This window comes from Barbatula barbatula (assembly GCF_947034865.1).
Source record: "Barbatula barbatula genome assembly, chromosome: 9".
NCBI lineage: Eukaryota > Metazoa > Chordata > Actinopteri > Cypriniformes > Nemacheilidae > Barbatula > Barbatula barbatula.
This window is the reverse complement of record NC_136772.1, coordinates 7,057,428-7,077,680: the sequence shown is the minus strand read 5'-3', so window position 1 is coordinate 7,077,680 and position 20,253 is coordinate 7,057,428. Positions and strand designations below refer to the sequence as shown.

Sequence of the window (20,253 nt, the reverse complement as noted above, 5' to 3'; positions counted from 1 at the left end):
GATGTTCATTAAAATGAAGACAAATGTTTCATTTTCAGGTTTTCAGACCAGTATTCACAATATTCATAAAAATTATATTTCCTTTATAAATGTGACTTAAGGTCATGCGAGTGTAACTTTCTGAGCCTACTACTACTCCTTATACTATTTTTGTAATTAATTATCATTGCCCTTTTTCCTATGCTTTCTTGTACTGTATTATTGTGTAGAACTTTCGACAATGAGTTGACTGTTTTGTATATTGTCAAAAGTATTGCTAGGTATTTTGTATACAATAAATCGTATGATTAAAAATACAATAAAATATGTAAAAATACAAACCGGAAGCTTTGCTTGACCGTTTACTGCTGCAGAATAAAAGTTCCCCAGCTTTCTCTTTTTCGACAGCTTATCTTTCTTAAGATGCTATTTATCCACACATGCACACAATACATATTTTTTATCAAGTGAGAGTCCAAGGTACATGCGCTGTTATACAAACGAATCGTATTAATTGGCACTGTTTAAACTTTTATTCTAAAATAATTTATCCAGCGGCCATTTATGGAAATACGAGTTTTGTTTCCTGCTTCAGCTCCTCAATGTGTAATGCCGGGGCTCCATCTGTACCCTACTGGCACGTTATCGATGTATTTTCTCGCTTCTCAATGGGGTGAATTTTTTTTACTTTCATATCAGCCTCAGAACTAAGCCGGTATAATATTTCCTCAGTCCGTTTACGGTAAACGCAAGTGGAAAGGGTCGGAACCGCGCTCGCATATCGCTCCAGTTGAATTTTAAAATGGCCCCGGTTCAGATCGGTTCGGACGGGCAGCTGGTCCCCGCCGGGGGTCCAACTTCTGCCCCGCAGCCCCCGTTAGGAGCGCCGGCCACGCAAGGGGTCCGACTGAGCCTCCTGATCGAGTTTCTACTGCAGCGGACCTATCATGAGATCACTCTGCTGGCCGAGCTGTGAGTTTATAAGAGATCGGATTGTTTTGAATGGGCAGGTTTGGTTAAATGTAGATGATGTCAAGTTCAACTTTAGGTCGTTTGCTACAGTCTCATATGTTTCCTTAACATTGCTTTGCAGGTTATCTCTGCTCATTCACTGCCGAACTTGATAGTAGATTGACAGTATAGCCTCTGTAACATTGCTTTTCCTCCAGCAGATGTCCCTAAAGTATATAACTACCATTACACTAAAATTATACCAATCCCTGTGATCAGAGGGGATGTGGAGCTTTGATTGTTTTTTGTTTTGTGCCAAATTGTTTTTATATTATCCTATTGTTTTATTCCAATTTAACGTGTGAAATGCTTCATGCCATGATTTGACATGTAACTGTAACATTGCTATTTTTACAGACTCCCACGAAAAACAGATATGGAACGGTAAGAAACTCTTAACGTTTGAGAAAAATTATCACATTTTCCAAGAGTGTGAGGCTGGTTACATTATCCTCACATCTAAACGTTTCTGACTTATTTTTGACAGAAAAATTGAAATCGTTCAGTTTGCCAGTAGAACGCGGCAGCTTTTCGTTCGACTACTTGGTCTTGTGAAATGGGCAAGTAATGCTGGAAAGGTGGAGAAATGTGCGGTAAGTTTTTTGTTTTACTCACTTCCAATCTGTGTATTAAGTACCAGAAAGTTTTTTCACTTGATTTAATTACTCCTTTGGCTCATTTTGTAGATGATTTCCTCCTTTCTGGATCAACAAGCTTACTTGTTTGTCGATACGGCTGACCGACTCGCATCACTGGCCAGGGACGCCTTGGTACATGCTCGTTTGCCAAGCTTTGCCATCCCGTTCGCCATCGATGTGCTTACCACGGGGTCTTACCCACGCCTGCCCACCTGTATCCGGGTGAGTACTTGATCTTAAGAAGCATTCAACAGCTCAAAGTGAACACACCTTAAAAAGTTTACATAAACGCTGTTGTTCATTCTTTCAGGACAAAATTATTCCTCCAGACCCTATAACCAAAGCAGAGAAGCAGACTACACTAAATCAACTGAATCAAATCTTGCGGCATCGACTGGTCACAACGGATTTGCCTCCACAGCTGGCCAACCTAACAGTGGGTACGTTCCAAACCCTATACACTTTAACGCGGCTGAAAATGCCAGTTTTTTATTATCAGAAGGTTGTATATAATAACAAAAGATATGTGTTCATGATGTGCAAGGATAATTTCTTAAGCCATTTATGCTCGACTCTGTAAAGATCAGGATATTAACTTTAATGCATGTCATTTCTTTTGCATCTCAAGCCAACGGACGGGTGAAGTTTCGAGTTGAAGGGGAATTTGAGGCCACACTTACAGTGATGGGAGATGATCCTGATATCCCCTGGAGACTGCTGAAAATGGAGATACTAGTGGAAGACAAGGAGACTGGAGGTAATTTTTTATTAAATGCACACTTAGGTGGTCTAGTACATGTAATTACACTTTCTGTGTCTTTCTTTAAGATGGACGGTCGTTGGTCCACAGTATGCAGGTAAATTACATCCATGAGCTGGTACAGTCCCGGCTGTTTGGAGATGACAAGCCTCTTCAGGACATGTACAACTGTCTTCGTATCCTTTCAGCACAAGACTAAGATAGGTCTATGTGTTTTAGCAGATCCTACAATCTTATATTATGCTGCAAAGTTTTTATACCATGACTAAGTTTGCCAGGATTAGCCTTTAGTACTGGTATGGCGTCAAAAGTAAATAAATAAATATATTTTTAGTTCTTTGACCAAATTTTATTTATGAAACATAATTGTATTCAAACCCTGTTTGTATTTATTGTCATAATTCCTTGATGAATGGTGTCAGATTCGTTCTGCCTGTCGCTGCAGCTAGAAGTGCTTCATTCACAGACTCTCATGTTGGTCAGAGAGCGATGGGGTGATCTAGTGCAGGTGGAGCGCTACCTCCCTGCCAAATACCTTACGCTGTCCGTCTGGAAGTAGGTTTCAAAATCATCTCGCTACCAAATGTTCAGTTTCCTTCAATTTTGCAGCTCATTGTTTTTGTCATGTAGTCAACAGGTACTGGGTAGAAAGACTGGCACTGCATCAGTGCACAAGGTCACCATCAGAATCGATGAGACTGATGGTTCCAAGCCTTTACAAATCGCACATGAGCCTCCACTGCCGGCATGTGATTCCAAGTTAATGGAAAGAGCCATGAAGGTGAGTGTCATAATTCCTTAAAGGGACAGTTCACCCAAAATTTTGAATTCTGTCATCATTTTTAATCGTATGAAACCTGTATACATTTCTTTGTTCTGCTTAACAATAACAAGACATTTGAATCACAACAGATCTTATCCCCCATTTGCTGCCAAAGTAGGGGAAATAAAGACTATAGGAGTCAATGGATATGAGATCTGTTTGGTTATCCCTTTAAAAGCGAGTTTATGTTAACAGAATATGTATGAAAACTGGTAACATATGAGTGGGGCCTGTTTTTTTTTTTTCAGATTGATCATCTTTCGGTGGAAAAGCTTTTGATCGATAGTGTTCACGCTCGCTCGCATCAAAAGCTGCAGGAACTCAAAGCCATTCTCAAAACCAGCAACCCCAGTGATAACTGTGAGTCTTTTATGCCACCTTCAACGCAACCAATGTTTGATGGTGTTGTTTTTGTAATTAATACACATTAGTTCTCTATTTATTTATTTATTCTTTTATACGCCACATTGACTCATAAGCATCCATCGTCATCCGTCTCATAATCTGGATTATCAAATATGTTCTTTATTATAGAGAACACCACCTGACCCACCTGACTGATTCCTAATTTTCTGTATTTGTTTTCCAGCATTCATTGAGACTGCCTTACCCACACTGGTCATTCCAATACTCGAGCCCTGCGGCCGATCCGAATGCCTTCACATATTTGTCGATTTACACTCGGGGATGTTTCAGCCGATGCTTTACGGAGTCGGTTAGTCACAGATATATCAGAGCTACCTGAAATCATTATGTGAATGTCAGATTTAACCTGTCTCGACTCTTTCCAGATCAGTCTATGATAGATGAAATTGAGAAGAACATCAATGATGACATGAAACGCATCATCACATGGCTTCAGCAGCTAAAGTAAGCTTTGATTGTCCTACTCTTGATGTGTTTCAGACCGTGACAGTAACATTGGTGGATATAAACGTGATTTGTGTTTTAAACAGGTTCTGGCTAGGAGAGCAGAGGTGTCGACAGTCTGTAAAACATCTTCCCACGCTTTGCACAGACACTCTTCATCTGTCGAATTTGACCAATCATCCTGTGGGCAACCTGTCGAAACATCGCCTTTTCATCAAACTCACCCGCCTCCCACTGTACTATATTGTAAATACCTTAATCTTCTTTTTAAAGAAACCTTCAGCTTTATTTTCAATTTAAAGGGATAAATCCCCCAAAAATACAAATTCTGTCATCCTTTACTCACCGCTTTGTAATTTTAAGCCTGTATGACTTCCTTCCTTCCGCAGAATACTAAAGAAGATATTTTGAAAAATGTTGTTAACTGGACCCCTTTCACTTATATTGGTTTTGTGTCCATTACAATTGAAGTGAATGGGGTCCAGTGCTGTTCGGTAACCAACTTTCTTCAAAATATGAAGAGTTTGTTTCCAAAATGAGACACCGGTTTTGTTTGTTATTATGGCTTAAATCAAAACAAACCATCTGCAGTTTGATTCATATTAATTGGAATGCACAATAAAAAACACGATAATTGAAAAACCTTAAAAACGCTATTTTTATGTCTCATTTTGGAAATAAACTCTTCATATCTTTTGTGTTCTGTGGATACAAGAAAATCATAAAGGTTTGAAATGAAAAGAGGGTGAGTTTGGGTCAACTTTCACTTTTCATTAATGATTCAGATTTATTTTCACTAAATAAAAATGAGCTGGAAACTTAGGTTGGCAGTTACTTTACTATAACATCCTTCATCTTTTCTCAGGCAGTGGAGATGTTTGACATGGCCAGCAGTCCAACAGAGCTGCAGTATAAGTATTACTTCCTCTCTGTGAGTCAGGTGGAGGGAGAGGACGGCCTTCCCTGTGCCCAGCTGCTGCAGCAATTTAAGCCCAACCTGGAGGAACTTGTGCAGGACATTTCCTCTGGTCGAATAGCTCGGCCCGGAGCCAAGAGGAAGGTGCGATACCCAACAGAATATGCTGTTCTGAGTGTGTAAATATTATTGCATACTCTACTATGCATCTGTGGTACCTGAATATATTTTGATCTGTCCACAGTTGTCAGGAGAGCAAAATGCAGTTGAACCGAAGAAACCCAAGAGGTCAGGAGAGATGTGTGCCTTTAATAAAGAACTGGCCCACCTGGTGGCCATGTGTGACACCAATATGCCTCTCATTGGACTCCGTTGTGAGGTACTATACACATTCAATGAGAATGAGATTTGTTTGTGCTTTGTTTTTCATAAATTTTCTTTGATTCTTTTTCTCACTCTTTTCCAATACAGCTGTCCAATATGGAGATTCCTCATCAGGGTGTGCAGGTGGAGGGAGACGGCTGTAGCCATGCCATACGTATTTTAAAGTAAGATTTGTCTTATTGCAGCGTAGAAGGGCACATACACTAGATTTGAACTATAGTTTGACTACTTTCCTCTTCTCTCAGAATTTCACCTTGTAAGGCAGTAGGTGAGGAAACGAGAAAGGCTCTAGAGCGCACCCTTCTGGATTGCACATTCAGATTACAGGGCCGAAATAATCGCACTTGGGTGGCCGAATTAATTTTCGCCAGTTGCCCTCTTAACGGTACATCTAACAAAGAGCAAGGTAAAGTCTGTGCATTTCAGTGCGAGGATGTGCATGTGTAATAAATGGTCTTTTAAAATATTTGCTGTGCGTGTCGATACAGCTTCCATGCGGCATGTCTATCTGACGTATGAGAATCCACTGTCCGAGCCAGTGGGTGGCAGGAAGGTGGTGGAGATGTTCTTAAATGACTGGAACAGCATTAGTAAACTGTATGAATGTGTGCTGGAATTTTCACGCTCCTTACCCGGTTAGTGCAACTGTTACACTGACTTGCTTTTTTTTATGTCATGTCACGCTGGGTAGTCCCACCCACTATACGATCTCATTGGTTCAAAATCTTTTTAATATTTCAAATTATAAATGATATCCAAGTTTCTGGTGTTAAGTTCCTTTCATGACGAAGTACATTTGTGACCCTGGACAACAAAAAAAATAATTGTAAATAATTAAGTTTTTTATCGATGTATGGGTTATCAGGACAATATCTGGTGGAGATACAACCCTTTAAATCTCTGGAATCTGAGGGTGCAAAACAATTATTTTGACAAAATTGCTTATTATTGTCTTTACTAAACATGTTCCCGTGCTACTTGAAACCTGGTTTTGTGATCCAGGGTCACATTTGAGAATCATCAATATTTCATTGTTTATTTTTCTAAACTGTCTAACTACTGCATAATCATTATTAATCGTTAATTTGCTTTACAGAAATGCCATCGTATTTAAGCCTGTTCTCAGAGATACGGCTTTATAATTATCGGAAACTGGTCCTGTGTTATGGCAACACAAAAGGCAGCTCGGTAAACACCTTTGCATCATCCAGATTTTAAAGGACCTTTCAGCTTTATTTCATAGCTTTGATTATGCTTTTCTTTTGCAGGTTACAATACAATGGAACTCAGTGACCCAGCGCTATCAACTGTCCCTGGGGACTGTGGGGCCAAATTCAGGTTGTAGCAACTGTCACAACATCATTCTTCACCAACTTCAAGAGATGTTCAACAAAACACCCAATGTAGTACAACTTCTACAGGTATCTACAGATTGGCCTTCTGTTATCTCATATTATGTTTTTTCAAAAATGCAGGAGTACAGTAATGGGAGTAAAATTGGTAGTTGTGCATTGTAGGTGTTTCTTTTAAATGATTTTCACTGTTACACACAATAAGCACCCATACACATGTCATACAGTGTAAAATGGGCAAATATGTGACCCTTGACCACAAAACCAGTCATTAGGGTTACTTTTTGGAATTTATTTGAAAATCTAAGGGTGCAAAATTCTTCATGAAACATGATCTCTACTTAATATCCTTTGCCAAAAAGAAATATCGATAATTTTGACCCATACAATTGTATTGTTGGCTATTGCTACAAAGGAGATTTTTACATTTTTCAAAAATCTAGTTTTTTCATTGTGTATTCCAATTAATATCAATCAAACTGCAGTTGGTTTGTTTTGATTTAAGCCATAATAACTAAAAAAATACAGCTAACTAACACAATAAAAACATCATAACTCAAAAGTCATGTTTTTTATTAACAAATTTTGGAACCAAATGTACCCGTGCTACTTATGACCGTTTTTTTATTAGTCATGTTGTATGTTAAACTCACATACTTCTGTTCTCAGGTGCTCTCAGATACTCAAGCTCCTCTGAATGCCATTAACAAGCTACCCACCGTGCCCATGCTGGGCCTCACCCAAAGGACCAACACAGCTTATCAATGCTTCTCCATCCTGCCCCAGTCGCCCACTCATATCCGCCTGGCCTTCCGCAACATGTACTGCATTGACATATATTGCCGTAGCAGAGGTGTGGTGGCCATCCGTGATGGCGCCTACAGTCTCTTTGACAACACCAAGATAGTGGAAGGTTTCTACCCTGCACCTGGACTAAAGGTGAGTGAAAAAAAATCACCAAAACGATTTGATCACTAAGTTACAGCACTATTGAATTTTCCCATGCTTTTCCGCAGACGTTCTTGAACATGTTTGTGGACAGTAACCAGGATGCCCGCAGACGCTCTGTCAATGAGGACGACAACCCTCCCTCCCCCATAAGCATGGATGACAACTTCATGCCCCACACACAGGCGCAGCCTCCGGGCAGAGGCGTATACCCGCCCCTCACATCTCCCCCTAACCCGTACCACGTGCCTCCCTCGCCTTCCATGATGGCAACGCAGTCTCCAGGTATATATATGCATCTAGTTCATGTCAAATGCTTTTGTTTGCTCTGCCTGTGCTGGAAATGCTAGTCATGCTGCCTCGGAGGCAGAAAGGAAGATAAAGCATTCTTTCACCGGTGTCCCTCCCATCGCTGAACGCATGCCTGCCTTTGCGCATTATTCACATTGTCACCATTCTCATATGCCCAGAAGAGTTGACCTTGCGCCAAACTCAAGAGTCATGCCCGTAGTCATATACCCGTCTTACCATCTCTGCCCGGGGCCTGCAGCTCCTTACCTGCTTTAGTGTGTGAACGAGAGCGTGAAAGAACAGGAGAGCTTTTGATAAGGCCATTGATTGGTTAATTGTGTGCAGGGAACATCCATGCAGCCAATTCCCCTAGCGGAGCTCTGCGGGCCCCTTCTCCCTTCGGGCCCACCCCTTCTCCCTCCTCCCTGGGCATTTCTATGGGGCAGACCTCCAACTTTGCCAGCCCGCATGGTAAGTTTTACGGGAGGCCTGGATCCAGGGCCTGTTGATTGGCTTTCCTTACCTCTGCCGCCCAGGGTTTTCAGACTTGGGGCTGGTTTGAAGCTGGTGAAAGATTTGTGATCTTATATTATCACCTCTTAAACTACCGCATGGGGTGGGGGTGCAGTCAGCAGATATGGGCATTTGCTTGTTAGTTCTGCATTCTCTTGCTCATAATTTCCTGCTTCTTCCTGGGAGGACAAAAGCGTCTTGAGTCATACACATGATTATATGCTGGATTTCAACACAGATGAAAAGTATACTTTGTACTGTTTTTAAACTGATTTCTTGGTGTACCTGTGTGATATAAAATTATACAAATCAAGTCATTTCACATATTGATATTGCTTTATAGCCGCATGTTATTTTTATGTGTACTGAATGTGATTGTTAGCATTAAGTCATGTTTAAGATCTTTTTGTATAAAAAATTGGGTTGGCATCAGTCAGTGCACCGTAATTCATAATGTTTAAATTGATTGAATCAGCACCATACCTTTTATAATGTGTGCAACAGTTTCAGTTACTTTACATTTTTTACATTATGGTGCCTCATAAAAGTGACTTTGACGACAGCTAAAAATACTGCCTTCAGAATTTCTCTGGACTATTTTTAACATCAGATCTTTAGCATTGTATACATTAGATTATAAATGTATAATCTGTGATCTTGAAGGTGAATTGTCATCTAAATGTCTTGCAGGAACTCTTGATCCCAGTTCACCCTACACGATGGTGTCTGCCAGCCCGAGGGTTGGCAACTGGCCGTTGTCCCCGCAGGTCTCCGGACCCTCCCCCGGGGCACGGATCCCGGGCATGTCACCAGGCAACCCTTCATTGCACTCACCCATTCCAGATGTATCCCACTCCCCAAGAGCTGGAACCAGTAAGTCCATAGACTGTCTGTCAGTAAATTCAAAGAGTTGATTCACTGAAATATAAAATGAGTTTGGTTATTTTTGATTTACCCATATTCCCATCTAATCTAAAGAGTTTATTCTGCATTAAAAATTGGGATGAAATAGGGGCAATAACTAGGTTACTACCATGTCTACAAAGTACTTTTTTACATCGCTTGAATGAAGTTTGGAGAGGAAAATATCTTTAATTGTTTTAAAATTGTTGCAGTCCAAACATACAAATAATGCCTAATTTAGAATCATTAATAAAAATCTTAGTGTGAATAGTTTTGATTTACAAGTTGCCAGACATTTTAGTTTTTCGAAGAAAAATTCCTTTGAACAATATGTGGTAACTGGATTAGTTTCAGTAACTATGTACATGTGCTCACAGGTTCCCAGGCCATGCCAACCAATATGCCTCCACCCCGCAAACTGCCCCAGCGTTCCTGGGCCGCCTCCATTCCCACCATCCTCACCCACAGTAAACTGCACGTGCTGCTTCTGCCTTCACCCATGCCGTGCCCAGTGCCAGGGCTGGCAGGCAGCTACCTCTGCTCACCTTTGGAACGCTTCCTGGGTTCTGTCATCATGAGACGCCACCTACAGAGAATCATCCAGTTAGAACCAAATGTGAGTCTGAAACTGTCCCGTTCTGTGGTCAGAACGCATCTAGAAACTAAAATGAACTTATTACTTAATAGCCACATACCGAAACTCATCTTAATGTCCCTATGGTCTCTGCAGCTCACTATCGTGAACTCCAACGAACCAGGCGTGATCATGTTTAAAACAGAAGTTCTTAAGTGTAGAGTGGCTTTAAACCCCAAGTCCTACCAGACGCTGCAGCTGAAGGTCACCCCAGAAAACACTGGACCCTGGTCACAAGAGGAACTGCAAGTTCTGGAGAAGTTCTTTGAAACCAGGGTAGAAAATCAAATCTTTACCGCGTAACATGTTGGGCACTTTCTTTTTCAGTTTTGTTATACAGTTTTTTCATTGTTATCTTAGGTTGCTGGACCACCATTTAAATACAACACACTTAACGCTTTCACAAAGTTGTTGGGGGCTCCTACCAATATACTCAGAGACTGTGTTCGAATTATGAAACTGGAGTTGGTAAGCACATCCATCTTTGTTTGTTTGTTTACGTGTGATGCAAACATAGATTTAGAAAGGTAATCAATCCGACATTTTTCTTCTAGTTCCCAGACCAGGCTGCTCAGCTGAATTGGAATGTGCAGTTTTGTCTGACCATCCCACCCAGCGCTCCTCCCATTGCCCCACCAGGAACCATCGCTGTGGTACTCAAGACCAAAATGCTGTTCTTTGTAAGTGAATTGGTATTATACTAGTATTCTAGCCATTCATGATTGATCAATCATTTTGTGGTCTTAAGTGATAAACCAAAGCATGTGTTGTCCCCTGCGGTTCTGACTACTGGGATTTTAATTAACTGTTGATCTTATGCTGTTTACAGCTCCAGTTGACCCAGAGGCTGCCGGGACCCCAGGAGCCCGTCAACATCATAGTGCCCATTGTGTATGATATGGCCACTGGACTGACCCAACAGGCCGATATTCCCCGTCAGCATAGCTCGTCAGGGGCCGCGGCCCTGATGGTCAGCTCCATCCTCAGGAGGTTTAATGATCACCATCCTCCACGAGCAGGTTTGTTGTCTCTATATAGTTACATTTACTGTTCAAATTCCAATGTACACACTATTCTAATGTGTTATCCTTTCCTTTAGGAGAGTGCACTATATTTGGAGCGGTTCATGAACTCATGGCTAATCTCACACTGAACCCAGGTGGACGGCCATAACTCAGTATCCCTCATCAGGAAACTCTCCCCCAGACTTATCAGTGAATAAATTATCTCCTTAAAGTCCATGGAGATTCAGGTTATCTGCTACAGCCAATAAACTCTTCCTCTGGTGTATAATATTGCCAAAAAGGAGCAGAAATACGATGGAACATTTTTTATTGTATTGTTATGAAGCATGTAAATGAACAAATGGCGCAAAAGCAGGACTTTCTTTTTTATAGCTTGGCTTAGTTCTGCTGACAGAGTTATTTTTGTCAGATGCACTTCTTAAGGAAAGGGTTGTGATAGAAAAAAATGTTGAACTACAGCTGTATTTTTTTAATCGATTTTCCAGAAAAAATGTGTTGTCTCTTGTATTACAAGATATCAATACTGTGTAGGTATTGGATGTTTTCTTTATCAGCACACTATTTAAATGTTTTTTTTTCATTGCATTACTTTGATTTAATACACCTGTCACTTTGAATATAGTGACCATCTAAAGTCGTGTTCGTTGGAATCATGAAAGAGATCGAAGACTTTTCTTTTCTGTGTTTATTACTATTATAATAATAAACATTAGAAACAACTCCATCAGTTCATTAATAATCCCTCATTTGTTTGCTGAGGTGAAATATTTTGAAAAGATAGAAATTACAAAGCTCTGTTCTGTTTGCCATGACATGTATTTAGGGGCGGTTTAGCCATTTGTTGCGAAAAGTTTGTCATTGGATCAAAAGTAAAAAGCTTTTAGTTCATACATAGGATTAATTTGAACAGAATCTGGATCGGTCGGGTACCGTTTGGGTAGATCATGTAATATCACTGTCTTTGTAACATACCGATTTCTTTCTCAAGGGGGCGCAAGGCGGCTCAGAATGCCAGCAGACTCTCCTTGAACCGTTTTCAGAACGCGTTTTGTTTTTCACAGTTGTGTAAATACATGAACGGCAAACATTTTAAACAATCGACTTCAGCTCCAATGTTTTTTCACGCGTTTAAAAACTAAGCTCTATCCACGATCACACACACGATATGATTGGTCCATCCCGACCTTCGCTCTAAAAAGTACACCACAGACCACATGACAACGCCATTCGTACCATGAACATAAATGTATAGGACAAACGACTTCAAACAGATTTAAAAGCTATTCAATTTAACATATATGGTGAATTGGTGAACAGGTTTCAATACGGTGAAAAGTCATACTGGACTCATCCTACGTTTTTTTTTTTTTTTTTTTTTTTTTTTTTTTTTTTTTTATTGAACAAATATTCATGTACAAACATTATGGCAATGATAACAGTTCTTACCCATAAACGTACAAAACGGGTGCAGGTGCATAACATACACACAAACAAGAAAAATCGTTAAATAATAATACAAGTAATAAAATAATAAATAAAATAAAATAAAAAATAAATAAATAAATAAAAAAAAAATATATATAAGGGGCTAGGGTTTTTTCTTTAAATCAAATTCTTCTATTTTAGACAAAAGACTAATTGCATTATTCTTCTTAATTACTGTAAGGGCTTTTGTAAATGAAACAAATTCACCATGAAAGGCATAGAACCTTGGTATCACCTTTAGGTATTTAGCTTTATGCACAAAAAATTTCCCAAGCATGAGGATATTGTTAACCAGGAAGTCATTGTCATTTGCCATTATACGTCCATATATAATGTCCTTTGGTGTGAAGTCTTTGAGGTGGGGTATCTTTGGATGAAGCCAGTCGTATATGTCAGACCATAAGGCCTCTACATACATACAATGAAAAAACAAATGCTCTGAGGTTTCAATATCATCACAGAATAAACATTTATTGGAATCAAAACCAAATCGAATTCGTAAAAATTCACTCGATGGATATATCCCATTTAGAATTTTGAAATGAACTTCTTTAACTTTGGGGGGCAAAGGAAATTTTAAATATTTGGTTCGAAGTCTGGGAATGGTATCTTTTGAAAAAAAAATTGAAATTGAGTTTCTATAAACTAATACAGGAAAAGAAATGTTGTTAAATTTATTTCTTATCGTTTGGTTTGAAAGTTGGCATCCTTTAAAATCACGGCCTTCAACTACAAGTGCGGGGAGATGTGGGATTATAGCGACAGAATAAGAGAGAGTTTCTTTAATTAGACATATAACAGATTTTGGGATGGCTTTAATAATAGACTCAAATTTGGCCCGATTGCAAATGAGATTATATTTAACACAGAAACTTTCATATGGTATAATTCCACTATTACTGTCAATTAAATGGGACACTGACCAAATACCTTTCTCCATCCAGTTCTTGTCAAACAGTGATTTGTTCCTGACCGTAATATATCTATTGTTCCATAATGGTGAATTGTGTGGTGTAAAATTATGATTATATAAAATTTTCCAATATAACAAAACCTGTTGATGAAACTTGGATAGTTTAATTGGAAGACGTTGAACGGTGAAATCACAATTAAGTAAAAATTCTATTCCTCCTAATTTCTTAAACAATTCTCTGGGAATGTGAAACCAACAATTATTGTGGTTCAAGAAGGATTTCAACCACTTAATTTTCAGCGTCCCATTTATAGAATCAAAATCAATTGCTTGTAGCCCTCCATCTTTATAATCTTTTGTTATCTCAACTCTTCTTATGTAATGGGTTTTTTTCCTCCAGATGAAACCAAAGTTAATCTGGTTGATTTTTTTAATGGCTCTATTCGAAATAGCTATTGTGTATGCAGGATAGATTAACCTTGAAATGCCCTCCATTTTAGTCAAAAAAACTCTACCTAATAAGCTTATATCACGCAACAACCAAGAGTTAAGTTTAATTTGACATTTATCTAAAACTTTCCACACATTCATATCCTCCAATTCACCAGAATCTTTTGAAATAAGCATTCCTAAGTACTTAACTTTAGACTTTATAGGGATGTTATAAGCCTCAGTCAAAAGACATTGATGAATTGGCATTAATTCACATTTATCCAAATTCATTTTCAAACCGGAGGCTTTAGAGAAGGTGTGAATTATTTGTAAAATTTTGGGGACCTCAGTTAGCTGTTTCATGAAAATGGTAGTATCATCAGCAAACTGGCTAATGATAACTGGCTGGCCAAGTATCTCCAAGGGGGCTATGCTTGAGTTCTTAATAAAGATAGAAAGCATTTCTGTAGTTATAATAAACAGAAAAGGGGAAATAGGGCAGCCCTGTTTTATGCCACGATTGATTGGGAATCTTGGTGATGTACCTCCCGATAAAGAAACCGAACTATTCGAATTTTCATAAAGGGATTTTATAATATTTCTAAATTTATCACCAAAACCAAACAAATTTAAACAGTCAAAAATAAATTGGTGTTCAATTGAATCAAATGCCTTGTAGAAGTCAATGAAAAGAATAAAGCCACCATCTTCTATTAGATGTCCGTAATCTAAAAGATCAAGCACTAAACGAATATTATTATGTATGGATCTTCCCTTCATAAAACCGGATTGGGAATCACTTATGATTTTATGTAAAAATAATTTTAATCTGTTAGCATATATGAGGGTTACAATTTTATAATCTGTGTTTAATAATGTGATTGGTCTAAAATTATCTAAAATTTTTGGGTCTTTATCAGGTTTAGGGATTAAGGTTATGACACCTTGTTTCATAGAGAGGGGGAAAGTCATACATTCAGTTGCTTCTTTTAACATAAGCAAAAAAGGTTCTTTAAGAAAAATCCAGAAATGTTTATAGAAATTGGCTGTGAGGCCATCACACCCTGGAGATTTGTCTGAAGCCAAGCTATTTACTACTTTATCCAACTCATCGGAAGTAATATCAGCATCACACAGCGCTACATCCTCATCATCTATCTGAGGAATAAGATCTTTAATATGATTGAAAAACAATATTTCATCGTCCAGGGAAAATGATGAGGAATATAGATTGCTGTAGAAAGAGACAACTTCCTTAGTGATTGAAGCTTGATCAGTAATTACCTTGCCCTGGAGCGATAAGGCTTTAATTGAAAGTTTCTCTTGCCTTCTTTTTTCTAAACGACAGAAGTAAGAGGTACTTCTTTCCCCATCCTCAATCCATTTGGCTCTGGACCTGATAAATGCTCCTTCCGCTTTACGAAGATAAATTTCATCAAGCTTGTTTAGAAGATTTTGAAGTTTCTGTTTATCATTCTCAGTAGGTGAAGTTTTACTATAATACATATTTATATCTTTAATGATGTTCATTTCAGTTAATCTGTTACTTTTATTGACTGTTTTTCCGAAATTAACTGAATATTCTCTAATTTTAAATTTAAGAAATTCCCATTTGGAAATATAGGATACAATCGAACTATCAGACATCACATTAGAGACCGTGGCTTTAATACCCTCATTAAACGATTGGCTTTTTAATAAACTAGAATTGAATTTCCAATACCCTTTATTCCGTTGGCTAACACCGGGAGGGTTAAAGCTCAATTTAATGACAGCGTGATCTGTGAGAGGAGCTGCTGACATACAACAGTCGCTGAAGAATTCTAAAGCGGAGACTGAGATTAACCAAAAATCTATTCTCGACTTTACTACATTGTTTGGTTTGAACCATGAATATTGCTTAACGTTAGGATATTTAAATCTCCAGAGATCCAATAGATTGTGAGTGCGACAAAGACCATTTAAAACAGGGTTGTAAGAACTGAGACTACATCTGGAGGGATATCTATCAAGCCATTCATCACTAACCATGTTAAAGTCACCACCCATAATTATGACAGCAGTTGGATAAATGAGTTTAAGGTTTACAATTACATTAGAAATATCTGAAATCAACTGTCTGTTTTGAATTAAATTATTAAACCCATAAACATTAATCAAAAAAATGTATTGATCATCCATTTCTAGAACACAAACAAGCCAGTGGCCATTGTTGCTAAATCTAGATGTCAATATTTTACCAGGCGAGTTACAGAACAAAATGGCCACACCTGCTGATCTATTAGACCCATGGTCAAAGATAATTTTTTCACCCCATTGGTTTACCCAAAACTTTTCATCCTCTGGTCTTGAATGAGTTTCTTGTAAGAAAATAAAGTGTGCTTTTTCACCCTTACAAAACAAAAATATTGATTTCCTCTTAGTGTTCTCTCTTAAGCCCCTAGCATTGAGTGAAATACATGAAAAAAAAATATTCATAAACAAACTAACAACCGTCAGTAAATATTAAAGTCCAACAGACTAAACTTTTAAAGAGAAGTGAGAAAAAGCTCAAATAGGCAATGTCCCTTCAGTGAGAGTTGAATGTAGATGAAACCATACTGCCTTCCCAAACCTATATCGTTACCTTGTGTGCTCCTAAGTGACTCTCTGTCCGTTAATATAACCCGCACCACCTCTGAAGAACGCACGCTTTCCAGCATCTCTTGCTTCTTTAATTTTTGGCCATAGAGCAGCTCGGGTCTCCCTGTCGGCTTTGCAGAGGTCTTCGATAAAGCTGATACGAAGTTCTTTACAAATCGCGTGATCCTTGGTCATTCTCCACAGCGCATCCCGATGTAATCTCTGAGTGAACTGAATTATGACGTGTCTTGATATGTTTCCCTCACGTCTCCCTATTCGATGAACTGAGTCCACAATCTGGTTAATGCTCGAGGACCATGAAGGTGAGATTTTGACCAGTAACTCAGCTACCACCACCCGTATGTCTTCGCCATCCTTTTCTTTTAATCCACGAATTCTGAGATTCCACCGCCGTTTGTATCGTTCTAACTCAAGGACACGTTCCATTAGATCTGCGTTGTCTTTCTTTACAGCCGTTACATCTCGAACTGTCGATTGCAGCTGCATTTTGCAATCTTTAATTTCTGCCGCGTTGAACTCGACAGCCTTAGCTATGCTAGACAACATGATGGAGTTCTGTTTCAGCTGGGAGCCCAGTGTATCCACCTTATCAGTTAGTTGCTTTATTGCATCCAAGACCGCATTCATACCTTCATTTCCTTCTGACCCCGTAATCTGCCTTTTAGCTGTTGGTGAGTTCTTTTCCGGTGAGAACGGATCTTTTCTTTTAGTTTTTTCGGTGGAAACAACTTCCATCCTAACGGCATACTCGTGGTCGTCAGTTGCGTCGATGCTGCTGGATAAATTACCCAGATTCCTTTCCTTCAATGACATGGTGCACAAACTGATTCGATGATTTAAAATACACTGTTGTTTATAATTTTAAAAAGGAACACAATGTGGCAATTTGGATAGCAAAATATTGTTAATATCTGGGACAGGCCTAGAGAGCTCAGATCTTTCAAAGCACCTGGTCCGCCATCTTGCCGGAACCCCGGACTCATCCTACGTGGAAACAACGGCTGGACCAATAAGCCCCGCCTACTTCAGATTTCAAAACAAATGCCATTTTACATCCGTTGATTCTATTTCTATATCAGGTAAAGCAGATTCGCGAAACACGGACGCGTCTCTCTCATCTCATCGTTGTCCTCTCAGCTTTGACCACGCCTTACTAACATCTGATGCCGCTGAATGAATGAACACTATGGAGGGAGAATATGAGGATCAGATGCTCTTCTGCCAGTAGTAAGATCGACACCAATTAATACATGATCCAGTTAATTCAGTAGTATTTATATGAGTCGGTGTTATAGCCTATGTCACATGTGGGATAATGGCAGCTGTAAGTCTGACGGATCCGCTCTGCAAACCTTGTTCATACAATTCATATTTTAAAGGTAAAAATGATATCTTCAATCCCTTTTTTAACGTCCGACTGAAAGACAATTTATGTATGTAATTTAACCACTTATGGCATGTTTTGTTGTTAATTGTTTACAGTTGAGGTGTGTGTGAGGAAGCCCTTGATGCCCATCCACCTGAGCAGTGATCAGGTGGGGCTGGAGATGCTGTGTCTCTGCAGCCAGCTGGACCTTTTGATTAGAGCTCAGGTCCATCAGGTGAGGCTTACCCATACAGCGTGGTCCAGACAAATTGGACTGCTAGAGAAAATGCTTTTGTTATGCATTTTTCTAATGTATTGCAAAATTCTTAACTAAAACGGCCTAGATAAGGAAATGTTGTGCCTAAACTAATGTAAAGACTGACTTTTTGTTACATTGGCTTGGTGATTGGTGAATTAGAAATGCGTACAACAGAAGTTTATATATTTTTTATTCATGGTATTGTTTGTTCTGTTTATTTCCAGGTTTTAAAGACGTCCCATTGTATTGTACTTGTGCAGATGTCTAATCTTTTTGTAGTTTCAGGAGCAGCTCAAACAGGACACAAGCCCAGAGGTCTTACCTTGTTTTCAAAAACAATGTAAGCTCAATTACAAAATATATTCGACCTAAAATACATTGGTATTTAGAGTGCAACACACGTGACCTTTGAATTGTGTTTTGTCAAAAGGTGCTGAATTAATTTATCAGATGAATCAGTGTCTTGAGCATCTTTCTGAACCTGTTCTTCTTGAGGTAGTTCAATATAATCGAAATAATTTATTTATTACACAATTAATTTAAAGAATTATGAATCATTTAATAATTATTTTTATTCAAATTATTTATTTAAATTTATAAAAAGTCATAAATGTTATAATTTAGCCTCCAAATGTTCCCATTTATTTCTGTAGGACTATCTGGATGCTGTAGGATTATCCAACCTGTTTCCTCGAGTGGAAGTTTATGTCATACATGGCAGCTCTGTTGACATGTTGGAAAGACCACCATCAGATGGTGAGACCTCAGAAATAGAATACTAGCAATTATCTTTAACTGGGGCATACAAATGGGTAGGGCTCTATTTATTTATTAACAATTTTATTATGGAAAGTGATTATACTAATACTTTTTTTAGCAATAATTTGATTGTTAATTCCAGAATATTTTCCTCACATTGGGAGATTGAACCAGCTCTTGGTACTCAGTCAACAGTTAGATGAAGATATCAAGCATCTGGGCAGTCATAAATATGTAGCACATCAGCTGTCAGCAATTTATGTGAGTTTGTTTTAGTTTATCCATTTGGTCTGTCCTGTAATGCGTGTTCGATAGACGTTTAAATATGTGTAATGCAGCTTGATTTTTATTCAATTCTTTTCTTGTACAATGTAATATCAAATATTTGAAAAAGGGCTGTTTTTATTTAGTATTTTTGAAACTGATATGATTTTGTAGAGGAAAAATATTTGTCTTGTAATCACTTTGCATCTCTTACAGCAAGTGCTCAACACTATCAAAAACATTTTACCATTATGCATCATAAGAAAGGATATTGAGGCAAACTTCAAGCAATTGAAGATGGCTCTTTTTATAGAAGAGGGGTCTAAGCTGGAGCCTCAGTTGCCAGCACAGTATGCAAGCTGGTGAGTATGATATTGTTTATTCTGTTTGTACGAATCAAAAGGAAAGTCACCTCAATAATGAATAATCCTAATCTTCACAGGGTGTCCGATTTAACACGAAATTTAATATCAACAGTGTTATCACTCTCAGAAGAACTCACAAGAGACCTCAATCCTGTCATGGAATTGATCTCTAACATTTCATCATAACATAATCCATAGCGGCTGAAGTGAATGAATCACAGAATGAAAAATTTTCAGAAACAAATGTTTGAGATGTGCATTTTAATGTCATTTTATTTATTCATTTGCATTAAACAGAGAGGAATTGATGCAAAGATCTTAAAGATCTTGTTTCCCACCAGGCTACAATGCTGTACATAAATAAATGTTTACATACATTTTTGAGTAGTAAGCACTCAATCATGATTTACTGTAATTCAAGACATCAAGAGAATTCATTCCTAAAAACTGCAATAATGTTTTTCGTAAATGCATAAAACTGAAGTGACTGTTACACGTTCTTCCCATTCTGTACATGATGGTGCTAGCAGTGGTCATCAGCATTACACATGTTAATCGTAATTAGAATTATTATTTTTTATAAATTCATCTCTTCCTGAGCCAGATGTTCTGTATTCTGAAATAAAATTGTTTTGATTAGTCAAATGTCCACTTTATTATTTGTATAAAAAATATACATACATGCAGGATTTTCTTTATTATTTAATATTATAACATATA

General features: G+C 38.3%; 2 protein-coding genes across 4 annotated transcripts; both read left to right on the top strand.

Moving 5' to 3' along the window:
• The first annotated feature begins 557 nt into the window (after window positions 1-557).
• Window positions 558-12,129, top strand: med14 (mediator complex subunit 14). 2 transcript variants are annotated; one of them, XM_079463858.1, is made up of 30 exons: window positions 573-951; window positions 1,348-1,374; window positions 1,478-1,583; window positions 1,677-1,850; window positions 1,939-2,068; window positions 2,257-2,385; window positions 2,457-2,564; window positions 2,811-2,943; window positions 3,019-3,169; window positions 3,460-3,571; window positions 3,801-3,926; window positions 4,003-4,081; window positions 4,168-4,327; window positions 4,947-5,141; window positions 5,242-5,376; window positions 5,469-5,545; window positions 5,627-5,787; window positions 5,870-6,016; window positions 6,478-6,569; window positions 6,650-6,802; window positions 7,403-7,672; window positions 7,750-7,966; window positions 8,318-8,443; window positions 9,176-9,358; window positions 9,766-10,004; window positions 10,119-10,298; window positions 10,383-10,490; window positions 10,577-10,702; window positions 10,852-11,041; window positions 11,122-12,129. In XM_079463858.1, the coding sequence occupies exons 1-30, from the start codon at window positions 782-784 to the stop codon at window positions 11,193-11,195; spliced, it is 4,278 nt and encodes a 1,425-aa protein (XP_079319984.1). In that variant the 5' UTR covers window positions 573-781; the 3' UTR covers window positions 11,196-12,129. The 2 variants fall into 2 exon arrangements, with proteins under 2 accessions (XP_079319985.1, XP_079319984.1); XM_079463859.1 differs by lacking the exon at window positions 8,318-8,443 and having other exon boundaries at window positions 558-951.
• A 4,436-nt stretch (window positions 12,130-16,565) lies between these two features.
• LOC306898340 (uncharacterized protein) lies at window positions 16,566-20,175 on the top strand. Of its 2 annotated transcripts, none has more exons than XM_079463750.1 (9): window positions 16,566-16,822; window positions 17,600-17,899; window positions 18,003-18,121; window positions 18,425-18,485; window positions 18,576-18,640; window positions 18,799-18,901; window positions 19,047-19,165; window positions 19,385-19,530; window positions 19,611-20,175. In XM_079463750.1, exons 2-9 carry the CDS (start codon window positions 17,836-17,838, stop codon window positions 19,717-19,719), a joined length of 786 nt encoding a protein of 261 aa, XP_079319876.1. In that variant the 5' UTR covers window positions 16,566-16,822; window positions 17,600-17,835; the 3' UTR covers window positions 19,720-20,175. The 2 variants fall into 2 exon arrangements, with proteins under 2 accessions (XP_079319876.1, XP_079319877.1); XM_079463751.1 differs by having other exon boundaries at window positions 16,680-16,822; window positions 18,431-18,485.
• The last annotated feature ends 78 nt before the right edge of the window (window positions 20,176-20,253 follow it).

Excerpts from the sequence above, each read along its gene's own strand:
- med14 (XM_079463858.1), top strand. The coding sequence starts at position 782 with ATGGCCCCGGTTCAGATCGGTTCGGACGGGCAGCTGGTCCCCGCCGGG. Across the intron at positions 2,069-2,256 it reads GCTGGCCAACCTAACAGTGG|CCAACGGACGGGTGAAGTTT; the intron begins GTACGTTCCAAA and ends TTGCATCTCAAG. Across the intron at positions 7,967-8,317 it reads GATGGCAACGCAGTCTCCAG|GGAACATCCATGCAGCCAAT; the intron begins GTATATATATGC and ends AATTGTGTGCAG.
- LOC306898340 (XM_079463750.1), top strand. The coding sequence starts at position 17,836 with ATGGCAGCTGTAAGTCTGACGGATCCGCTCTGCAAACCTTGTTCATAC. Across the intron at positions 18,122-18,424 it reads TTAGAGCTCAGGTCCATCAG|TTTCAGGAGCAGCTCAAACA; the intron begins GTGAGGCTTACC and ends ATCTTTTTGTAG. Across the intron at positions 19,166-19,384 it reads ATCAGCTGTCAGCAATTTAT|CAAGTGCTCAACACTATCAA; the intron begins GTGAGTTTGTTT and ends CATCTCTTACAG.